The sequence below is a fragment of the Cydia strobilella genome, chromosome 4 (assembly GCF_947568885.1).
Source record: "Cydia strobilella chromosome 4, ilCydStro3.1, whole genome shotgun sequence".
Taxonomy (NCBI): domain Eukaryota; kingdom Metazoa; phylum Arthropoda; class Insecta; order Lepidoptera; family Tortricidae; genus Cydia; species Cydia strobilella.
Genome location: NC_086044.1, coordinates 7,729,714 through 7,753,802, shown reverse-complemented (window position 1 = coordinate 7,753,802; position 24,089 = coordinate 7,729,714). Strand labels below are relative to the sequence as shown.

Genomic DNA, 24,089 nt, shown 5'->3' with positions numbered 1-24,089 from the left:
AATTATCACTACTTATTTCATTATTAAGCGAGGTTTAGACTAGCAAGAACTTGCATGCAATTTTGATTACATTGCGGTATCTGATAAACATTTTGAATGCAGTTTCCATTAGTAATCAGCAATGTAACGTAAATTGCATGCAAGTTCTTGCCAATCTAAACCTCGCTTTACAATCGTGTTTTCAATTTTTTTTTTCTATTTGGAAGTTTTTTTTTGTAACTGAAGTCTTGTATTTATTTATTTATTATTCCCATATATATTTAAGTTTCCAATTTATTGTGATAAAATTCAACATGTGAAAATAACCCTATTATAATCTGGCAAACCCAAACAAGTAGGAACAAAAATACAATGGAAATGTGCACAATCATGTGCAATACTAAAGTCATGACACACCGTCGCACCGCACCAAGGTCATTATGCGACGCATCCATAAGTAAGAGCGAGAAAGAGATATCGCTTTCTTACTTATGGTTGCGTCGCACAATGACCTTGGTGCGGTGCGATGGTGTGGTATGCCCATAATGGCGGATATTGCCCTCTCATTCTCTCAGTTTATCCATCTTACTCATGCTAGATAACTGGATCGGTCATGAGGGGTGGGGGGAAATGACGTGAAATGACCGAACGGAATAGTCTTATGTATTTTTCAGTAGGACAACATACATACAACATATATTTATTCCTCTTTACAAATTCAAGTTGATGCTTACACATAATAAAGAGCTATAAGTACAGTGCAGAATTCGAAAGAACAGGGTCTGTGCCTTCCAGTTGACCTGGTTCCTACACTAGGCGGGGCCTGTCCCGTAGGAAACCAGCTTACATCCGAGTTTCACAATTTGGCGCGAATTGATACAAAGAGTAATATGAACGTATTTTACATATCTATTGATAAGTTAAGTTAAACTAGGCTACAACTAAATACTAACTAGTCTAAGATAAGGAAACAGAACTGCAGAGGTTATAATAGTAGATATAACAATTGGTAATTTAACTAATTACTTAATTTCTAACTTTGTTGCTTAAGGTATGTGATTTAATGTGAATGTGCGTGTGTGTAAGGGTGAGCATGTGTGTGCGAGGGAGAAGTTAGGTGTGTTAGAACCAGTGTACTAAATTCCTTTCAGAAGGCTCTCGGTTTCAGCATAGGTTAAAGTGCTAAGCCATTCGTGAAGCTTCGATTTTAATTGCTTGGTGGTAAGGTTATTAAATTTTTCTAGTTTGCTGCTCACTTGGTAGTAGATAAACGGGTGAAGATGTGAACTAAACCTTTTGGCGAAAATTGTTACTGACTGTGGATAGGGGATTTTAAAGATTCGTTTCTCTAACAGTGTGGTGTAGTTGGGTGACCTCAGAACTTCAGTGTGTGTCTTTAGCGTTGCGCGCATTATGAATAAGGCACGTACGCTGAGGACGTCATTTTGCTACCTGGGTCTGTATACATCAGTAGTTGGATACCTAATACCTTTTTTTAGTACGGTCTTCAGGACTGCTCTTTGAGATCTTTCAAGGGTTATTATGTTAGTTTTTGCAGCTCCTCCCCAGGTGGAAATACAATAGGTCAACACCGATTGACATATGCTTATATATACTGATCTCAATAAATCTATCCCTGCTGCATTACGTAAGTTTCTAAATACATAAATTAACTTGCGGACCCGGTTTGCTGTTGTATTGACGTGCTCTTGGAAATCTAATTTTTCATCCACGACCACGCCGAGGTATCTGATATGGGGAGTTCTGCTAATACCTTCACACGAACATGGTGGTGACTGTAGGTCGAGGTTAACGCAGCTATGTATTTTAATTGCAGGACAGTGAGCAGGAGCCGAGGCTTTTGTTTTGTGGAAACATATATACTTTGTTTTTGACAGATTAAGAGTGAGTAGGTTGTCGTGAAGCCACCCTGAAACCTTTCTCAGTCCACATTCCGCTAAAGTGAATGTCTGCTCCCATGTTTTCCCATGGAATATGATGGCTGTATCGTCAGCGTAGCAGAAAATATTTGCGTTTGGGAGGGTGGTATTAGCTAAGTCATTTATATACATAATAAACAGCGTTGGTCCCAGTATGCTGCCCTGGGGGACACCGTAGCTTATTGGTAAAGGATTGCTTACATTCTGGTCGATAGAGACGCGTTGAGTCCGTTCTGAGAGGTAGCTTCGAAACCACTCTAGTGCATTTCCTCTGATACCGCTAAGTTCCATTTTTCTCAAAAGTATAGGGATGGAGACGGTGTCAAATGCCTTGGCCAGGTCCAAAAACACACCAATGCAGGAGTATGGTAGTATGGTTTATAGTGGGCTACAAATCTACTCATTAGGGGATAAGATTACTGCAATGTTCTGCCACCAGAGTGCAGGACTAGCCTTTTTAGTAAACCATAGAGTAACTTATACATACTGTACCTTCAGGTTTTTGACAAGTTTTCAGAGATAATAAAATATGACATTGATGCATCAAGGCGGTTTGCTTACAGAGGACCTACCGGGAAAGGCGAATCCGAAATTTCGCTATCTGCCTCTTTATCGCTCGAACATGCAAATGCAAATGTTAGATAAAGAAATTTTCGCATTATCATGCGTTCAATTTGAAAATGCGATACCTACTCAAGTATCTGAACGCACCTAAAAAAAATTGACGTAATATTGACGTTTTTATTACTGTCAAGTGTCAAAGCAAAGTACTCTTCAAATAATTTCATTATTCAGTTTCGTTTCAGTGCTTTCAGTCAGTCCAAAACATCTAGATATGCGTGATGTGGGTGCCAACGCAAGGAAAATACAGTTAAAAATAAAAAAATTGTGAAATAGTCATAAAACTTTTGTTTCCACACACCTCACAAGCCTCCAAGGACATGGAAGACGAGTTAGAGGATCGAGTTTTGCATCAAACGTATCTTTCTTTTATGAAAATCGTGACGCGCTTCACGAGTAGTGCTCCGCTTGATACTCCGGTGAGCTATTTATGGAAGATGGTGCGTCTTTATTTGTTGCGGTCTGAGGTAGCAGTGATCACTCTGGGTATAATATTGTTTATTATGTATCTGCACACAATTGAACAGTGGAGTCGCACGTTACTAAGTCGACTCTCACAGGCCATGAGCCCTATCAGTTCTGTTCAGCGTTTGAAGTTTATGGAAGGGTCTGAGGCTGATAAACAAAGCTGGGAACTTAAAGGTTCCCTCAGTGCAGCTTATGCAATCAAAGGAAGAAGGATGCATATGGAAGACAGATTTATCATTAATGAGAACATCAACAGTACAGGTATCTCCCTCTTTGCCATATTTGATGGGCATGGTGGAGAATTTGCTGCAAACTATGCAAAAGACCATCTTATACAAAATCTTTACAACAAAATAGTAGAATTAAATGCTTTCAAGGAGGGAAAAATCATTAGCACTCCTACTAAAGATAATGCAGAGGATGAAAAACCGCAAGATCAAGAAAGCAATTCAAATGTTGAACGAAAAACTAGCTTCAAGAAATCAGTGAGCACTGCTGATGACACATCTAAAAAGGAAATAACTGACCCAGAATTGCTGGCGCAGCTCTCAAAGGCCAGACCAATAATAACAAGGGAAGTGAGGCCAACAATACCAATAAAAAATGTTGCTGTACCATTGAGCAGCTATTTAGATAAAGGGAAAATAAACTTTGGCAAGTTGCTGACCGATGAAGTGTTGGCCGCAGACCGACTGTTGGTGGAGGCAGCAAAGAGGTCTATGAATGTTGCCGGAACCACTGCACTGCTCGCTATAATGGAGGGCAACCACCTGATAGTTGCCAATGTGGGAGACTCCAGGGGTGTCATGTGCGACTTGAGAGGAAATGCCATTCCTGTATCTTTTGACCATAAACCTCAACAGGTAATTTTTTTTACAACTAACCTTTAAATCCCAACCGAACTTATGAATCAGACGGATAGTCAAACTAATATCATTCTATTTTTCGATGAGGTTTTTTGATGAATTTTCGTACCACATTTATTCCATTTGAACAAAATTTTTTCAAGTTAAGCCCCGACCAAGAGCAGTTGAAGCTAATAAAAAGTCAGCTACCCCACAGAGTAGGTATTTTCTATTTTTTTATCAGGTGGGTTTCATGCAGCCGGGCACCCGGACTATTATCTAAATACATGGAATAACATGTGTAATGCAATATTTATTTTATTTTCTTAACAGGTAAGGGAACAGAAAAGAATAGAAGCAGCTGGAGGCTACATAGCATTTAATGGCGTTTGGCGTGTTGCGGGCATCCTGGCAACCTCTCGGGCAATGGGAGACTACCCACTGAAGGACAAAAAGTTTGTTATTGCGGACCCTGACATTCTCACGTTCAACCTCAATGATCACAAGCCTGTGTTCCTTGTTCTGGCCTCTGATGGTTTATGGGATACCTTTTCCAATGAAGAAGCAGTCAAATTTATTAAGGAACGATTGGATGAACCGGACTATGGAGCAAAAAGTCTGACCCTCCAGGCTTACTACAGGGGCTCTGTTGACAACATAACAGTGCTGGTAATCAATTTCCTGGACAACAAAATTGCGTCTTCTGCCACACAGTAACTGGATCTCAATAGAAAACTGCTTAAATCCATATTAATGAAAGACAAGGATGCAACCCCCGGACAGGCCGACACTTTGTGTGGTTGAGTGGCTTGGAGCTGGATATGATATTGCAAGCCATTGGTACAAATGTATGGATGCTTCATACTAAATTTTGTTGGTACAAGTTCCTAATTATATTTGGTTCCCTACACAATTTTCTATAAAATAGAAATTTGTGGCATAATACAAGCAACTTGCCAGATTGTCTTTACTTCAAATATATTAAATGGGAACTGGAGTGAGAAGTAAATATAATGACATTGCATGCATTTCAATGTACTGTAAAGATTTGTTGTCCTTGATGTGTATTAGATAAGTCATAATTTGTATTCTATTTGTATATACCTAACATTTATAGTTGAAACAACTTCAGAATGTGGTTATGATAACATATTCATATATATGTGTCTAAATAAATATGTCCATAAATTTGTCCAGTAGTTATCTTGCTTTAACAAAGAATTTATAATATTTTTGAATGTTGAACATATACTGTCGTGTAAAAAGGAAATTTTTGAATTTATGCATGGTTGTGATGGTCACAGAAATTTGTTAAAAATTAGTAAAAAAAAAGGTAATCTTGTTTGAGTAATTATCTATTTATCTGTTATAGTATAGAATAGTTATGATTTGTAAGACTTTTGGGATGTTTTTAAGTATCAAATCGTGTAATTGCTTATTTACATTTAAATAGTACCATGCATTAGTGATCTTAGGCCTCCTTGCACCATCCCACTAACCCGGGGTTAACCGGTTAAAACGTTAACCCAGTGTCAAATTGTACTGGTAACCGTGGTAACTCCAGGTTTAACCGGTAAACCCGGGGTGTGAAAACAAACCTACGTTTTATCCTTGCATAATATTGAATTGTGTTCAGACTGTAATATATAAAAAAATGTTGCACTTGATGTGGCTCATGTTTTAGTTTTATAAATTTGAAAGTTGTTAAAGATGTAGTGCATAATTATTTTCCATCGTATTTTCACGGAAACGTACGAACGTGTCTTGCTATTTCAGTCAGTCTTAGAAAAAGTACTGAGGTTGACTGAAGTAGCATGACAAATACGAACGTTTAGAAAATACGATGGAAAACAATTATGCACTACATCTGTACCGAGTTTTTGCTTCTGGTGCTAATATCATCATCAGGTCATTTTGCGTAACAGTTAAAACATGTTTAGATACATCTCAGAGAAGAACTTTATAATAACATTGAATTGTCATATCGCCATAATATGGTTTACTAAACATAATTAATATATATGAATTACATGTTTAGTAATGTTGATTGAATGGTTGCTCTCACAGCTCCATCTAGTGAAACCAGCATATAAACGGCGCTATACCTATTGTTCTTCGACGTTATAACTCTATTGTCTCTAAATTTTAGATATGCCTAATGCAGCTTTTTACACTACTTTGTGCAATAACATTGTATAAAATACAGTGTGTAGATATTACTATAAAATATTTTTGTACGTTGTATCTTACTAAATATACCTTACATAATTTAATGTATCCCGCATTACTAACAAGTACAATATTTTGTCAACCTAAAAAATCAAGATTAAGTCCTTTTTGAGATCATGTTAAATAGGGGCCAAATTCACGTTCGCTAACTCATTGAAAATGTGGCATGGTAAAATTTGCAGTGACATCTTATCTTAAGGAAAAGTGATAAAAGTGCCAAACAGTATTCTTGAATGTCCATAATTACGTAAATGTATTGCGGTACAGTCAGCTGCAGAGAAAAGTAGGCTCTTGTATAGGGGTGTATACTGCTTTCTTTGGCTGACTGTAGGTTAAGGGAGGGTATCGTTCTGCGGGGCTACCGTAAGTGACAGCGCGACTCATTGCTAGTGAGAACAGCTACACTGCTCTTAATAGAAGTTAGTAGGTAACAGTAAAGTTAAAAAGCAAAGTATCGCAATGGCACTTAGGTAAGCTAGCCTTGCTAAAATAAACTGCTGCTAGCTACAAAATTTGCACCAACAGGAATGGTTACGCTAATGTACGATTTCGACATATGATGAGATTAATTCGTCGCCCGGGCTTACTCATTGCTTTTCTGACCTAATTCGGCCCTGGGCTATAACCGCGCAAACCGAAGTTCGCAAATCGCGGGCATCTTTCTCTTTCACTTTAATTACGCCTTAATGGCAGTAAAAGAGAAAGATGCCTGCAATTTGCGAACTTCTGTTTTCGCGGTAGGCCCCCTGTTGACTCGCAGGAGTGTTATATATTCTTGCCACCGTTACCTATTCATTCTAAATATTGTTCAATGTATAGTAAGTTTGAATTAGTGATGTGATTTGCCCATCTACCAAAGTGTAATTATTGTACGTAAATAAATATGTATTAATAAAATGTGCGTTTTATTTTAAATTTTAATGTAGATGTCAACACTTCTCTGGCTGAACTTGAGTTCGATGTCTAAATATTCTAACAATGGATTTGAATGCACAAATTGTAGGGTTATTCCCACTAGTTACCACCAAGTTGCTACCAGTGGTAACTACTGGGATTTTTTTTCCCCACCTTTTACCACTGGTATAACTACTGGGAAAAAAAATCCTAGTACTTACTACCAAACCGAGTTGGCGGTAACTACTGGGATTTTTTTCCCAGTAAAATTACCACCAACAGTTTAACCGGTACAAGTGCAAAAACTATAAAATATATGTAAAGATAAATTAATCATCCATTTTTTTTAACTGATTTTATTAGGTAATTAAACAGTTTTATTTTTAGTATTTTTGATCATTTTCAAGGCAGTTTACTGAAATGAAACACTAATCAATTTATAACATTTATTTAAAATAATTTTTAAGAAAAAAAAACCGATTTCAATGGGGGATGCCGCTGAAAGTTTACTTAGTGTTGATGGTGCACTCTTAGATTCCAGACAATGAAATGAAATAGACAGCATATTTTGCGTAATTATCCTAATCCATCTTTTGACTAATTTTGCCTAATTGCCTAATAATGTAGAAAAGGAGGTAAAACCACCCACTTTTCTAGTAGCATTTCGTTTTTGTAAGGGTCGCAGTTCTAACCTAACCTACTTTTCTGATAGCATTTCGTTTCTGTAAGGGTCACAGTTCTAACCTAACCCACTTTTCTAGTAGCATTTCCGGGTCCGGATCCGAGTCCGGGTCCGTGTCCGGCTGTCCGGGTTCAAGTTTGGGTCAGAGTTCGGTCCGGGTCCGGATCCGAGTTGGGGTCCATGTCCAGACCCGGGTCCGGGTCCAAGTTTGGGTCTGGGTCCATAAGGAAGAGAACAAATCGCCAAACGTGAACTATGTGTCATTGAAGAGTTCCATTCTGATCATCATCAGCAGTTCCACTTAATCAAATTTCACTTTTTTAAATGTAAATGCTGGATTTGTTGATGAAAATACAAAAATCACAATATGTATGCATTTCACATTTGAGGAGTTCCCTCGGTTCCTCATGGGTCTCATCATCAGAACTCGAGCTTGACAAAAATATGCCTTAAAAACTTAAGTGGCTTAACAAACATAAAGAAGAGGACAAATCGCCAAACGTAAACTATGCGTCATTAAAGAGTTCCATTCTGATCATCATCAGCAGTTCCACTTCATCAAATGTCACTTTTTAAAATGGAAATGCTGGATTTGTTGATAAAAATACAAAAATCACTATATGTATGCCTTTCACATTTGAGGAGTTCCCTCGATTTCTCATGGATCCCATCATCAGAACTCGAGCTTGACAAAAATGTTTCTTGAAAACCTAACTTGCTTAACAAACATAACGATGAGGACAAATCGCCAAACGTGAACTATGCGTCATTGAAGAGTTCCGTTCTGATCATCATCAGCAGTTCCACTTAATCAAATTTCACATTTTTAAATGTAAATGCTGGATTTATTGATGAAAATACAAAAATCACAATATGTATGCATTTCACATTTGAGGAGTTCCCTCGGTTCCTCATGGGTCTCATCATCAGAACTCGAGCTTGACAAAAAATATGCCTTAAAAACTTAAGTGGCTTAACAAACATAAAGAAGAGGACAAATCGCCAAACGTAAACTATGCTTCATTAAAGAGTTCCATTCTGATCATCATCAGCAGTTCCACTTCATCAAATGTCACTTTTTAAAATGGAAATGCTGGATTTGTTGATAAAAATACAAAAATCACTATATGTATGCCTTTCACATTTGAGGAGTTCCCTCGATTCCTCATGGATCCCATCATCAGAACTCGAGCTTGACAAAAATGTTTCTTGAAAACCTAACTTGCTTAACAAACATAACGATGAGGACAAATCGCCAAACGTGAACTATGAGTCATTGAAGAGTTCCGTTCTGATCATCATCAGCAGTTCCACTTCATCAAATGTCACTTTTTTAAATGTAAGTGCTTGATTTGTTGATGAAAATACTAAAATCACTATATGTAAGCCTTTAACATTTGAGGAGTTCCCTCGATTCCTCATGGATCCCATCATCAGAACTGCGTTTTGACAAAAACGGGACCAATCTGTATGTATATACTTACAATCAAAAAAAGAATTTTCAAAATCGGTCCAGAAATGACGGAGTTATGGAGTAACAAACATTAAAAAAAAAAAACAACCGAATTGATAACCTCCTCCTTTTGAAATCTTGAAGTCGGTTAAAAATTGGCTGTGTCATACATTTTGGCTGGTCTGATGTCGATATTTGTATGGTTTTTTTCTTCCAGTAGTTTCTACTGGTAAAAGGTGGGATTTTTTTCCCAGTAGTTACCACCAACAGTTCTAATAAATGCAGGGTGTTTTTATAGTCACCAGCAATCATTTACGGGGTGAATATGTAGGTCATACTGAACAACTATTACTATGGAACCAATACCGAAATCACGAAAAAAATTACTTTCCCATACAAATACGAGGGGGTTTGAGAAGTAACTTGGCGGGAATTTGACAGTAGTTCAAACAAAAGTGGTTTGAGTTTTGAGTTACGCGGCAAAATGGAAAAAATTGGAATTCGTGGAAAGAAAGTAATATTTCACAATGACAACGCTCCGGTGCATTGAAGTTGTGTCGCTGCACAAAAATTGTCGGAGTTACGATTTGAACTTCTTCCACATCCTGCTTATTAACCAGATTTGGCTGCGTCGGACTATCACCTCTTCCCGAAACTCAAAACATTTCTCTCATGGCGAAAATTTAAGTCCAATTAGCAGGCTATACGGGAGGTCAATGCGTAATATACGTCAAGGCATAGAGGAGTTGCAGATTCGTTGGGACAAGTGAGTAGAATTTCGGGGGGATTACGTAGAGAAATAAAATAAATACATTTGCGATATTATTACTTTTCATATCAAACCAAGTTACTTCTCAAACAAGCCTAGTATCAACATATTATCAGACCAGCCAAAATGTATGACACAGCCAATTTTTTTAAATAGATTGTGCTTTAATAAATTATTATAAATTGATTAGTGTTTCATTTCAGTGAACTGCCTTGAAAATGATCAAAAATACTAAACTGCACTTGTACCGGTTAAACTGTTTGTGTTATGTGTAGGGATAAGTTCGCCTTTGTACTAATTAATGATATTTTTCCTGTTGTGTTTTGATTTTTGTACAATAGTGTTTTACTACTACTACTGTTTTAATATTTTTGATCACTTTTAAGTCAGTTTACTGAAACACTAATCGACTTATAATTATTTACTAAAACACTTTATATTTATACTATAAGTACTATTTATACTGTTTTTATTAGTATTGAACTAACAATATTTTGGCGGTAACTACTGGGAAAAAAAATCCCTGTAGTTACTACCAAACCGAGTTGGTGGTAACTACTGGGAATTACTTTTCCCAGTCGTTACCAGTGGTAAAACGTGGGAAAAAAAATCCAGTAGTTACCATTGGTAACAACTTGGTGGTAACTAGAGGGAATAACCCAAATTGTAGATAGACATTCAAGTATTTCAATAGCCGGGTCCACAGAGCGAGCATAAGCGCGAGGCAATGTAAAACGGCCAGTGTATATAGACGTGCCTAGCGCGCGCCACCTCGGCTCGGCCGAGGCACGTCTACACTGGCCGTTTTGTGCGCGAGGAAATTGAGAAAATGGAAGTAAAATGTACAAATGGCGGACTTAATGCCAATAGGCATTGTCAATAGGTAGTGTTGTGGATTTAAGCTTTGAGGCGTAAACTACAAGACTTGAGTCGCGACTGCTGAGCCTTGAAGCCTCGAACCTTAACGACTCGAACTAAGAGTTCGTGTTGCTGCTTACGAGCAAAGAAACCTCGAGTCTTTTGGCCTCAAGCTTTAAAGCCTCCTAAGCTTTGAAGGTTTAAGCCTGTAAGGTTTTTAGCAGTAAAGGTTTGGAGCAAAAAGTAAAAGCTTTTAACAAATAAGATCAACCTATGCTATATAGGGTAGGGTGAAATTTAATACGTTTTTGTGAAATAGGTAAAAACAGAAAAAGATAATTATGACTTATCGCGTTTTTAGAGTTCCGTATAGTCAACTAGGAGCCCTTATAGTTTCGCCATGTCTGTCCGTTCGTCTCTCTGTCAGTCCGCGGGTTGGCTTACTGACTAGTACTAGAATTTTACCTTCTTATACCTCTGTCCGCAATATTGACGAACTCCACAAAGAGTGTGGTGGTATTTTTGGTTATACTTAAATGTATGCCGCGGCATTTTTACAGTTCTGCAGAAACCGTTTTGTGTTTTTGTCTCTTAGTTGTTTGGTTTGCGTTCATGAATTAGTCAATAGCGGAGGCGGTTAAAAGTTAAAACGTTCAAGCGGTTCAAGTAATCACCCAGTCTTAAATAAGTAATAAATATTTTTTTAAATACTTTTATTTTTATTTCGCTTAATTTTAATCCCAAATTTAAGTACTCGGCCTTTGATATTACATTTAACATAGACCCCGTATTTAGCTTAAATGTTATACGTTTGTTATTACATGTCATAAACTCGAGCCATTCTTTCGGTGGTTTAGAGTCCTGGTTAACAACATCGACGTAAAACATACCGTCCTCCTCGTCCGAATCGTCCTCCGCCAAATGACATCACGGTCACGTATCACTTTACGTTGACTACACATTTTAGCGAAATGCCCTCTTTTCTCACACACATAACATAAGGCACTGTACGCTGGGCAGTGCTCATCCTGAGCGCACCACCCTCCACCGCACGTCGCGCAGGGCCGGCGGCCGCCCGCCGCGCCGCGCTCCGCGCCGGGTGGTCGCGCGCCGCCGTCCGCCGGCGCTCGCGCACGCTCCGCCACCTCCTCGCGCACCAGATCCCCACACGGCATCTGATAGCAATTCTGTTCTGTGAGAATCGCAGTTCAAAACCCAACCACTTTTCTAGTAGCATTTCCGGGTCCGGATCAGAGTCCGGGTCCGTGTCCGGCTGTCCGGGTCCAAGTTTGGGTCAGAGTTCGGTCCGGGTCCGGGTCCGAGTTGGGGTCCATGTTCAGACCCGGGTCCGGGTCCAAGTTTAGGTCTGGGTCCATAAGGAAGAGAACAAATCGCCAAACGTGAATTCGGTTAATAGAACAGTGTTGAACTAGCTCGCGTGTTTTACTACTCGTACATGGTGGCAGCGGTGGTCACTAATTAATTTAAAGTTTGCTATTATTTGGTGCGTTAGTGGCTTATTTCAGCGAGTTTTAAGTTTATTAGTAGTTGTGAAATTAAAAACACAATGGAACACGCCCGTCCTCCGGCGGAATTGCTTTTAGAAGGCGGGCCGGCTGCGCGGGCCGAGGCGTGGCGCAAGTGGAAAAAGCAATTTATGGTGTTTTGAAAGCCTCCGGAGTGAGCAAAGAGTCTGCCGATGTCCAGGCAGGTCTGCTAGTCAACCTCATTGGATCAGCCGGCTACGAAGTATACACTGCGTTATCATTGACAGATACAGAGAGTGAGAACATCACCACGGTATTGAAAAAATTTGATGACCACTTCGGAACGAAGCCAAATATCACGGTGGCTCGGTATAAGTTTTTTGTAAGGAACCAAGAGGTATATTATAATATTCGTAAATTCTCTACACAAAAATAATTTCTGCAAAGAGAGCTCAACGTATGAGCTCTAAGCTTGACACAAGCTTTTAAGGTTCGGGGACTTGAGCTTAAGTTAAAAAGCTAGTTCCCTATGAGGCCCGAGTCTTAAAGACTTCATTTTGACAACTCATAAAAAGTTTGAGTCGTTAAGGTTCTAAACCGCTTTGTAAGCAAACCTTTCAAAGCTTGAGCCTTAAAGGTTCGCGAGGCGTTAAGGTACAAAATCAATAGGGGGTATAACTGCAATGTTCTGCCACCAGAGTGCAGCACTAGTCCCTTTAGTAGACCAAAGAATAACTTATACATACTGTGCCTTTCACAGTTTTTTGACAAGTTTTCAGAGATAATAAAATGTGACATTGATGCATCAAGGCGGTTTGTTTACAGAGAACCTACCGGGAAACGCGAATCCGAAATTTCGCTATCTGCCTCTTTATCGCTCGAATTTGCAAGAGTGACAGAGATGTTAGATAACGAAATTTCGATTTTCTTGTTTCGAGATAGATTGTGGTAGTGGCGCCCCCTACGCAGAGTTTCGCGTAATATTCCCTATTGGGTCAAACAGAGACATATGGTGCAGGAGAGATTTTATATTGCAACTATCTGATAAATAATGTCTTTTACAGGCGCCACTGCCGCGCACTGGGCCCCATTTCTCGAACGATATTAGACTAATGTTACTAGTCCACGAACTGTCACGTATGGGTTTCTATGACAACACACTAATAATATTAGAATAATATCGTTCCAGATATCGGCCCCTGCGCGCCACACATTTAAAGTGAAAATGTAAAGAAAGTTAAGGATATACCTATGTAATTAAATCATTTATTCAATTCAAATTAATACAATAAATAAATAAATGTTGTTGGTTAATCTTCCAACAAAATACACGATAGTATAAGTTTTGTTTAAGTTTTAAGTGTCCATTGTATACCCGAATTGGGTTACCGTTGAAACTCAGCACATGTATTACATAACACCTCTGTAACACGGTCGTACAATAAAAGAAGAATAAAAATAACAATTAGAATATTTTAATATAACACATATACGAGTAATATTCATACATCTTGAACAAATAAAAAATTATACTCATTGTATAAAAATACCTATTTATTAATATTAACGACAAGCATTAACTTAAATGTGACAATTATGTTAAACGCAAGAAACGACATCTCAATATAAAATTAGTACGTGCATATTTTATTGTTTCGCCAACTACTTACATAATTCTTTGTATTTAAAGCTGCAACTTTATTAAATTTAACAATTGCTTAGAAATGAACTTCAGTTACTTTGTGCCCTAAAACATATTTCACTTACATAACATTTAGAAAAGCTTCGGTTTGCCATCTACAGTATCTCAACACATGACTAGAAAACTATAACTGAATTATCTTCACTGTATCATCAGTACTCAATGCAAATGCCTATAGGGTAAACTATCCAATGGTTAGGCCTTTGAAGAAGGCATTGGCCCCTATGTTTGTAGGAAAGTCACCACTTTAGCCTTAAGCGGTGTCCAGACGGGTAAATTTTTCGCACAATCTGATTAATTTGTCAACTTAATCAGGTGGTCTGGACGCAAAAATGAGATTGGTTCGTCGATCCCACTTCGATTGTAAGATTATAACTGAACAAGTGAAGGTGAATACCAATTTTCGACACCAGTATGCGCGTTTGTGGGACTATTTTTATATTTAGAGCGCTCGAATGTCCACATGAAGGTCGTCACAGACGGAGCGATAATATAATGGCAGATATAGTTGGTCAAGCAAATCTTGTCAGTAGAAAAAGGCGGCAAATTTAAAAAATGTAGGCGCGAAGGGATATCGTCCTATAGAAAATCTGAATTTCGCGCCTTTTTCTATTGACAAGATTTACTTGACCAACTATATCTTAGAGTATAGCTAAACACCACACACGACAACGATACCAAAATATATATCGCTCTCTGTCTAGCACCTACATTGTGAGAGAGACGAAATATCCCTAAATATATCGTAATATACCGAGATATAACATCTTAAGGTATCTTAAGATGCCTGCTATAAGATATCCTAAGATACCAAAATATATTATATTATAGCTTCGTGTGTGGACTCTGTCAAATAGTACGTAAAAGATATCGTAAGATGCAGTATCTTACGGTATCTGTCGGTATGTTATCGCTACGTCTGTGACGAGCTTAAATTTAAAATTGGTGATTAAATTGTGTACGTGTGGACGTTTGACGAGATTGACGCCAATTAAATTTCTGATCAAATTGACAATTTGATTGTCTCGTCTGGACGCCCAATTACTATATTGTTGAAGGGGCCAATCATGGGCCAATCATTAAGAGTAAGGGAGGCGGGGTGGACTGTAAAGTTTACCCGACCTAATTGAAATGCATTCTATATGTTTTATTTCCGTTCACTGGTTCTATAAAATAAATGTTTCAAGGAATGACAGTTCATATGACCAGTTTGCAATATTTTACAGAAAAAAAATTCAAGGCACTGCAATACGCGAATCCAAGCTTTATAACTTGTAGGCACAAATATGAATTCATTTATTACAAATAAATTATGCGGCTCTCTGGGATCTATATAAAAACTTAAAAAGCCTAAGCTAGATGGCGACAATATAACTAGCCTATTATTACTCTACCATAGTAATATCAAGTCCTTGTGATTTTATTCTTGTTAAACTCCAAGTATTCTTCTACATGTATGTCAGACTCATCTCAATCTTCTCATAGAATTTCAAATTCTTCATCTGAATCATCAAATTGACGGTCCACATCTTCAAATTCTGAAACAAAAAAATGTTTGAGTAAGCGACCAACAAGGCATCGGGGGATTTAACTATAAAACTCCCGTGAGATTCAAACATATTAAATTATTTTAAAACGGGTCACTCACGTATTATTAAGTCAAATAGCTCGACATGTTTCGATCCAATTTACGAGGACCCCCTAAATCCTCCTCCAGGTCTGAGGTTTAAAATAATTTAATATGCGTCGGGGGTTCTTGTGACAACTGCTTATATCCCATAGGAATGTGACGTATAGAAGAGAAATATCTGGGGGACCGAGCTTTGCTCGGAAAACATAAAAACTCAAATATGCGCGTTTTCCCAGAGATAAGACCTTGCTAGATCGATTTTTCGCCCCCTAAAACCCCCATATAGCAAAATTGCTCGTTTAAAAGTATAAGATATAGTAGTAGTAAGATAACAGTCGAAAAATATATTGTGGAGCGTTAGCAAATAAACTAGATGACGCTTCATGAAACTAGTTTGTCATAGGCTAGTAATGGCGCCGTGAGGCCCGTGAGGATTCATCTAGTTCAGGGGGCCTAGCCAAGATGACAAACGTACATAGAAAACGCCAATCATAACTTAAAAACCGTACAACCACCTAACTATAGTCCAGTACCCCAACTATAGTCCACAAGTTCAATACGTAATTAACAGTAAATAACAGTGCTGTTTGCATTCGTGTGTTTTTTCTTTCATTTTTAGGGTTCCATACCCAAAGGGCAAAAATGGTACCCTATTAATAAGACTCCGCTGTCTGTCCGTCTGTATCTCATGAACTGTGGTGGCTAGACAGTTGAAATTTTCACAGATTTTGCCGCTATTACAACAAATACTAAAAAGCACGGAACCCTCGGTGGGCGCGAATGTGGTCGGAATTTCGCGCCTTTTTCTACTCACAAAGTGGATTCGCCAGAGTATACTTAAAAATATGCAGTGTCTTTGGTTGCGGCAATCGCCCAACTGGGGAAGTAGCTCCACCTTACAGAAAACCGCAGCCAAATAACACTGGACCCTATACTCATAGTGTTGTGTTCCTGCCGGTGAGTAATGTTGCCACTTGCCAGAGCTCAACGAGGCTGCGGAGTGTTAGGGTCGGCAACGCGCATGTAACTCCTCTGGAGTTGCATAACGGAGTCGCGTAAAGCGGGATATTACTTGACTTATATAAAATTAATATGTAAAATGTATTAACCTGTAAATAGGTTTGTGTTTTGTAAATCTATATCAGCAGTACTGGGGCCCCAGTGTGATGGCCTCTTCTCACATATTTCGAAAAGGGGTTGAGTCTCCGTCATCAGCTTTTGCTGTATTGTGGCACACAATTCATCAAAGTCACTTCTAGTTCGGCACAGGAAACACTGAAAATATGTATATTAAATATGCATTTTAACTGGAAATACTCATGAAATAAAACTATGAAAACGGATTATATCGCGTATATTGAATTTATAATACATCCCGACGTTTCGAACTCTTTACAGCGTTCGTGGTCAACGGGTGACATACTCAGTTATAAACAGGGGCCCATTTCTCGAACGCTAATTTAGACTAATATTATTAGTCCACAAACTGAAGTCTAATACAATTCGAGAAATGGGCCCTTGATGGTACCTAACAGAGTAGTGTCTTAATTGTAAAAAATAAAATAAATAGAGAGCAGTAAATAATTTGTTTAAGAAAAACTCGGTCAAAAAATACTTCACTAGATGGCGGTATAAAACATTTATTATTTATTTATTTTAATATTTAATTCAGGCAACAAGGCCCATATTACATATACCTTATAGAGTAACATACATATAAATTTCATAAACTTATTTTGGCGACAGAACGGCGTGGCTGCGTTGAATCGTCTGCTCTTGTGTTGTGTCTTATAACACCTACAGACCGTTATTAAATAACCGCGTAAAAATATACCTTCAGACCTTCCAACAAGATTACTAAGGTTAGGTTAAGGAAAAATTTGTCGTTGTATAAAATGGTAGTGGCGATGGCGTTTTAGATGTAATCAATGCCATATGACATCACGTCGAAAATGATATATTTTTTCTTTCTATCACATATTTTTATAATTAGGATAACTCATAATGTATTTACAATATATTTACCACAGCCACTGAAGGGTCCATCGTCAGCATTGGGATACGCGATGCATATTTTTATAATTAGGATAACTCATAATGTATTTACAATATATTTACCACAGCCACTGAAGGGTCCATCGTCAGCATTGGGATACGCGATGCATATTTGCAGTGATATGAGCAGTCCATCTCTTTTTGGTCATCAGTAATTTTGGTCTGAAAAAGGAGAATTTTGTTACACTGTAAGGCGAGAAATTAAAAATTAAGTAATCCGGCTTGAGATTTGACGAGTTGAGTTTTTTTTATATGACTTGGGTCTTGATCAGGAATGACAAAAAGTGATTAAGATGGTCATACTCAACTATATTTCCCCCGGGGATCAACAGCTTTTCTGTAGCAAACCTCGAAAACAGGATTTTTTTTATTTTTTCGGGACTATTTGGATAGGCTCCACTTACTTTTTGTGGTTGGTCACGAGTGTCACGACTTTCTGTCATTCTTAACCATGACCGAATCACTTAATATGTATGTGGGTATGATTGTGTTGTTTGTTCCACAGTATCCTTAAAACTAATTAATCCAGAGGAGGAATGGCAGGAGTTGCTCTAACTGTTTTAGTTAAAAAACTAATCTTGATGCACTGCAGCGAAATGTTGACAAGCCGTCCTTCCTTCAGTGATGTTACGTTTTACTTACTTCAACCAGTCCTGAGCGCTGGGTAGTGTGTGGATCTAAGTATATGACTTCATCTGCCACACATCCTATTAGGTACAGAGCTTGGTTGGGTTTGCCCCCTATCACACCAATAGACTGTGGTGAATGGAAGCATATCTGAAAATAAAAGCATACCTACATTTATCAAACAGGACATGAAAATAAGAATCACTCACAAGATGGGATGATATCAGATATATGTCAGATTACGAAGCATCATTTATAGAATACAAGTACAAGAGTGCATTCAAAAATTTAGTTAAAATAATCTCTTCTCCTTTTAGTTTTCAAGGGACTTCTAATCTTATTATTTTAAGAATAGAGACAAGATACAGATGTAGTGCAAAATTGTTTTCATCGTATTTTCTCGGAAACGTTCGTATTTGTCATACTACTTCAGTCAACCTCAGTACTTTTTGTACCGAGACTGACTGAAATAGCAAGACACGTTCGTAAGTTTCCGTGAAATACGATTGAAAATAATTATGCACTATACCTCGTTTGTTTTTTCATTAGAAAAAAGGTAAGCAATCTTGACTTGTCTTTTTATTGAAAACCACTTGAAAAATAAGTCACGACAAATATGCAACAATTATAAATCAAATACGATCATTTACATTCTTTTGCTTTCATAAGTAATAGTTACTGATTTTTAAAAAGCTTTTTAAATTAAAAGTCACGTCAAGATTGTTTACCTTTTTTCTAATGCTAAAAAAAACAAGGCATATCATCTGTAGCTATGTTTAAAAATGCAAGTGCATGTTTCTTGTAAAAGGTTTCAATGTCTTTAAAATAAGATGCAAGGTAAACTACCATGTCATCAGCATAAAAAAAATTATCACATTTTAATCAAGAACCATATTTGAAACAATTCGGACCATAGCTGGGAGATTATGGACAACTACAGTTGGGTAGATTTACTGTGTCAATGACTGGTGCTTTTAATTGCCAAGCGCTTGGCAGTTTAACCTACTGTCTGTTGCACAGAACCTACCTTCAGTCCTTCAATGTAAACTGGGTTTATTTCACTGAGGCCGAGTCTCAGAGGCACAATCAATAACAAAGGCATCCAGTCGGTAACTACACTGTCAGGAGAGCTCGAGCAGTCCCCTCTGTCATTCTTGACTACACATTGTTGTACTGCAAATATAACTCAAAATTAATAAATACTATAAAATAGGGCTCCCGGTATCCGTGTTACACGCCGAAACGAATACCCGTGTTCTTAAGCCCGGCGGTACTAAGAACCCGGTTTACACGGAACCGCCGGGATTCGAAAACGTTTCGAAGGAACGTTCCCAAGAAACGTATCTCAGACACGTATCTCCGTTTACACGGGTACTTAAGACCGTTCCGAACGGGTCTGAATACTCCGAACCAGTTTGAGCCAATGTACAATGGTAACAAGGTCCACTTTCCACTATTATTATGTTGACTTCAGATGAATTCGTTTGTCGTACGATTTTTAAAGTAAAACTTTTATTCTATCGCCCCAATTTATTAAGTTAACATTAAAACCGCGATTTTAATACCGTAATTCGAATTAATTTCCGAAATTTTTTAGTGAAATGCCTACAATCCGAAAAAAGTTTCACTTGCATCGTGGTTTCATAAAACCGCACAATTACTTTTTTTTTAATTGTTTTTAACCGTATTGATAAAACATAGGTACTGAGCCATCATCCTATGTTTAATAGTAGGTATATATAATTATTATTTTAAACTATTTATATCATTTAATAAAACCGATTGCTTCTAAGCTAATTACATAAATTTGATATCGATCATAGTTTTTTTTTTATAATTACATTATGGTATTGTATTTTTTCATTAATAATAGGTGTGCAGACAGAATACAATATTCATTAAAAATAACAGTTTAATTATTTCGTGGTTATTTTTATCTCAGGTGTATTACTGCTTTGCGAAAACAACAAACCTGCCAACGGCGCATAAAAAGTTAGGTACACAAAAGCGGGATTATCGAGTAATCATGCTCAAATGAAAAGCAGAATTTTACCCAAGAACCATAAAAACCCATACTACCTTGGATAACTTGCGATAATATTGCTAATTACATTAAGATAGATCTTTAAATTGGTAATCATTCATAATTCACTTTGGTCACTTTCTCACTAGCGTTCAGGTAATAAACTTAAATGGTCCATCCATCCATTGTTTTCCAATATCCTTTTGTTTGTCATCGTCGAAAACATGTAGGTTCCCAAACTATTATCACAAGTGTCACCGCGAAATATAAGCTTTATGTCGTTGTAATAAGGTCAAAACATCTGCACAAGAAAATGTTTTCCATTGTTTTGTAGCCGCGCCGCACTAAAAAGCGTTTTATTATGGTAAGAGGTACCTAGAGCAAAAACAATTAGAATTTATTGAGAAGTTGCAATTTTATCAAGTTGATTTAAAATGTTTATTAATAACTAGCGACCCGCCCCGGCTTCGCATGGAGAGTCAAGCATAATAAAATACATTCTGTAACAAGTATTCACATCGGAAGCCCAATAATACTAAGACTTCCATCCACCTGTCTGTCACCACTCACTAGGCTGTATCTCATGAACCGTGATAGCTAGACAGTTAAAATTTTTACACATGTATTTCTGTTCTATTTCATTTCTATAACAACTAAAATTTAAAATTAAATTTTGTACGGAACCTTCGGTGGGCGAGTCCGACTCGCACTAGTCCGGTTTTTTTAGAAGTTAATAATGGGTTAATTATTCTTAAAATATAGACAGACAGCCATCGCGCACTTTTTTGTAGACTTTTTTCCACCATACATTGTGTCGTTATATCTCAAATAGATTGGGCAGCGTTTCCGATTAAGCTCCTGGCCAGCGTGATTTTTTCTAACTTCATTAGCAAACATCGTCATATTTCTACCAATTTAAACAAAACCTTACCAAAATATACACATAAACATTCCCAAAGAAAAACTTCATTCATAGGTGAGGTCTGGTTATCGCGAACATACAGACAGACATACGGACGCGGCGGGGGACTTTGTTTTATAAGGTGTACCTACACTACATTATATGACAAGAAATATAATTTCATATCATGTTCTCAAATTAAACTAAAAATAAAGAAGCAAGTTAAAAATTTATTTTTTTATAAATACTTACCTAATGCCAATTTCGAACATTAGTTTAACTTCCTGCCTACATACTGAACTCGATGGTTCTAATTTTTTTTTAAATAGGTACTAGCAGTTTTTTATTTTATTTTATTGCTAACCCGCAACGTAAAAAAAAGTAGCAATTTAAAGTGCTATATAAAATACTACTTTGATAAGAAGCGTGAATACTCGTAATACCTATTGCAAGCAAAAACTACCTGCTCAAGAAAGGGTTTTCTAAACCGTTTATTAAATTTCGACTCTATGACCCCACGGAATAAGGTTAAATATGACAGAAACTCGTCATGAATCTTTTGTCTATTCATTTGTAGCTGGCGTTCGTTCCTTCGCTACTATCGTCAAGGACGTGTCCGGAGCCACGGATAAATAAGATACGTATCTTCGAATACCCGTTTATCCGTGTACACGGGTCTTAACTACACGTTTCTTAATTAAACGTGCGGAACGGGCCAGAAAACCGTTTACGTATTATTCGGAGACGGGTATTCGAAACGTGTAAACGAAACACGGATTCGACCGCGAGCCCTACTATAAAACATAACAAAATATGTTATTGGGCATGTTGAAGTTAATAACAAATTCTAGTTCAATAGAAAATAAGCAACTTATCACAATAAACTGGACACTAATAAAAATATGGAAAATAACATGTCATGTACAGTCAGCAAAACTTCAAATAGCTTTGCTGACTGTACTATTCATAAACATTTCAAATCTAACAAGTATTTGAAAGTTATTTTTTACATTATCCATCATTATAAAATATGAAGTTGTGATTGTTAGAAAACTACATAATTTAACAGAAGTGTGCAAAGTTTTATACAGATAATGATTTGTAATGAAATATATATGATTTTTATTAGAAACAAACACAGGACCATGAGCAACTTTGTATAGAACCTGGTCCAAAAACCAACAGAAATGAGAGTTAGGTCATTAGATAGGTATTTCTATGTACTTCATTTTGTTATATGGGCACCAAGCGGAATTCCATTGCAGATTACCTAGGCAATAGAGTCCAAGCAAGTAAATTAATTGCTGCAGGGTAGATGTTTACGCACCGGTGGGCGAGTACGGCGAATGATTTGCCGCGCTCACCCGGCGGTGGACTCTATTGCCCAGGTAACATTTTGACTAAAATACCAATATCTCAGTTCTACAATGGAATTCCGCTTGGTGCCCATAGAAGGAAATGAAGTTCAGATAAATACCTATCTAATGAACTAACTCTCAACTCTGTTAATTTTTGGACCATTTTGACACATAGTCCTTTAAATATTATGTTTAGGTATGTGAATTATATTCATATAAACTTACACATACTAATAATTTTATGATAAATTAGCAAAGCATTAATTGTAACATTTATGAAGATAACATTTGCCAAACACATGGTCTAGTTTACAATAAGGTCAGAACTGATAAGACTGTAACAGGATTGTTACTGCTCGTTAAATTTAAATCATATTTAAATCACTCTTGTTATTAATTCATAGTAATTAGCATAATAATGCGATATTTATGCAGTATACTTACATATGTCTTCAGTAACAACAGTATTATCTAAAGCCACATGTATCACAAGTGAGCTCCATTTGTCATACACCACCAATTTCCTAAAATAATATAAAAAAATATTAAACCATTTATTAATTACTTCTAGAGATCTATTCAGAATCCAATTGGTTTACTGAATACACAAAAAAACATAAACAAAAAACTACAGACAAATTGAGAATGTTCTCTCTTTTGGACTTTATTTAAAAATACTAGACAAATAGATTTATCAAGTATGTACACTACATTGTACTTACTTCAGAACTTGTGCTACAGTGTTTGGGCCAAACCACTGACCAACTTCTTTGCCCTCGGATGCCCCCATCAGTGCCACTTGGTGGATTGAGTATGGAGCTTGTTTTCTTTCTTCAAATCTTTGAACTATTTTCAGATAAGTAGGATCCCTGGTAAGAAATAAAAAAAATAAAACACAATCAACACATTGCAAGTTTACATTTGGCAAATTGGTAAGCACTACCATACCTTGTTTCTGGGGTCCATACCCAATCTGAAGCTAAGTGTATTCTGACCAGGGCTACTCCAAGGACCATCTGTCCGCAGCGCAACATGCAACCCCAACCTTTATCAGATGTTAGTCCTTCGTCTCCTATAGGTACAAACCCTTTTCGATAAGTACACCATATTATGGATGTTATGTCCCGTCTGATACGATCCAAGTCTATAAATCAAACAAGAAAATATGATATTAAAAATATCCTTTTACGGCATGGTATATCCTAATAGACAACAAAGGCGGAATTAAATACGAACCTTGAATAGCACTATATTTTTTACCCAATACCCAAACGTAATCCTTTGTCTTAGGAATATCATCAGGCTCAATGTTGTTACCATCTGTTGCTAAATAACATATATCAAATACAGCGTCCATTATGTATCATAATATTGAAAAGCTTTCAAATGAGAAATAAATTATTCGAAGGCAGTTAAATATGATGAGTACACAAGAAAAATAAATGCCGAAAACAAACACTGACACTTGACAGTTGAAGACAAATGACAACTCACGGGATGGAGTTCACTGGGCGCGCTGTTATGGGTTTTACTAAAAAAGTACCTAAGTTACTATTAAAAGAGTTTTA

At 37.2% G+C, this 24,089-nt stretch overlaps 2 protein-coding genes across 2 annotated transcripts; one reads left to right on the top strand and one right to left on the bottom strand.

The window, feature by feature from the left end:
• The first annotated feature begins 2,658 nt into the window (after positions 1 to 2,658).
• Positions 2,659 to 6,979, top strand: LOC134740553 (protein phosphatase 1L). The gene is made up of 2 exons (XM_063673069.1): positions 2,659 to 3,871; positions 4,187 to 6,979. The coding sequence occupies exons 1-2, from the start codon at positions 2,861 to 2,863 to the stop codon at positions 4,568 to 4,570; spliced, it is 1,395 nt and encodes a 464-aa protein (XP_063529139.1). The 5' UTR covers positions 2,659 to 2,860; the 3' UTR covers positions 4,571 to 6,979.
• A 6,779-nt stretch (positions 6,980 to 13,758) lies between these two features.
• Positions 13,759 to 23,994, bottom strand: LOC134740999 (cysteine protease ATG4B). Its single transcript, XM_063673718.1, has 9 exons — positions 23,758 to 23,994; positions 23,470 to 23,665; positions 23,244 to 23,390; positions 22,966 to 23,045; positions 19,267 to 19,412; positions 18,255 to 18,389; positions 17,676 to 17,774; positions 16,667 to 16,832; positions 13,759 to 15,465 (listed from the first exon to the last, which is right to left on the bottom strand). Exons 1-9 carry the CDS (start codon positions 23,876 to 23,878, stop codon positions 15,407 to 15,409), a joined length of 1,149 nt encoding a protein of 382 aa, XP_063529788.1. The 5' UTR covers positions 23,879 to 23,994; the 3' UTR covers positions 13,759 to 15,406.
• Between the last annotated feature and the right edge of the window lie 95 nt (positions 23,995 to 24,089).

Excerpts from the sequence above, each read along its gene's own strand:
- LOC134740553 (XM_063673069.1), top strand. The coding sequence starts at position 2,861 with ATGGAAGACGAGTTAGAGGATCGAGTTTTGCATCAAACGTATCTTTCT. Across the intron at positions 3,872-4,186 it reads TTGACCATAAACCTCAACAG|GTAAGGGAACAGAAAAGAAT; the intron begins GTAATTTTTTTT and ends TTTTCTTAACAG.
- LOC134740999 (XM_063673718.1), bottom strand. The coding sequence starts at position 23,878 with ATGGACGCTGTATTTGATATATGTTATTTAGCAACAGATGGTAACAAC. Across the intron at positions 23,666-23,757 it reads AAAATATAGTGCTATTCAAG|ACTTGGATCGTATCAGACGG; the intron begins GTTCGTATTTAA and ends TTTGATTTATAG. Across the intron at positions 15,466-16,666 it reads AAACACAAACCTATTTACAG|AATTTGAAGATGTGGACCGT; the intron begins GTTAATACATTT and ends TTTTTGTTTCAG.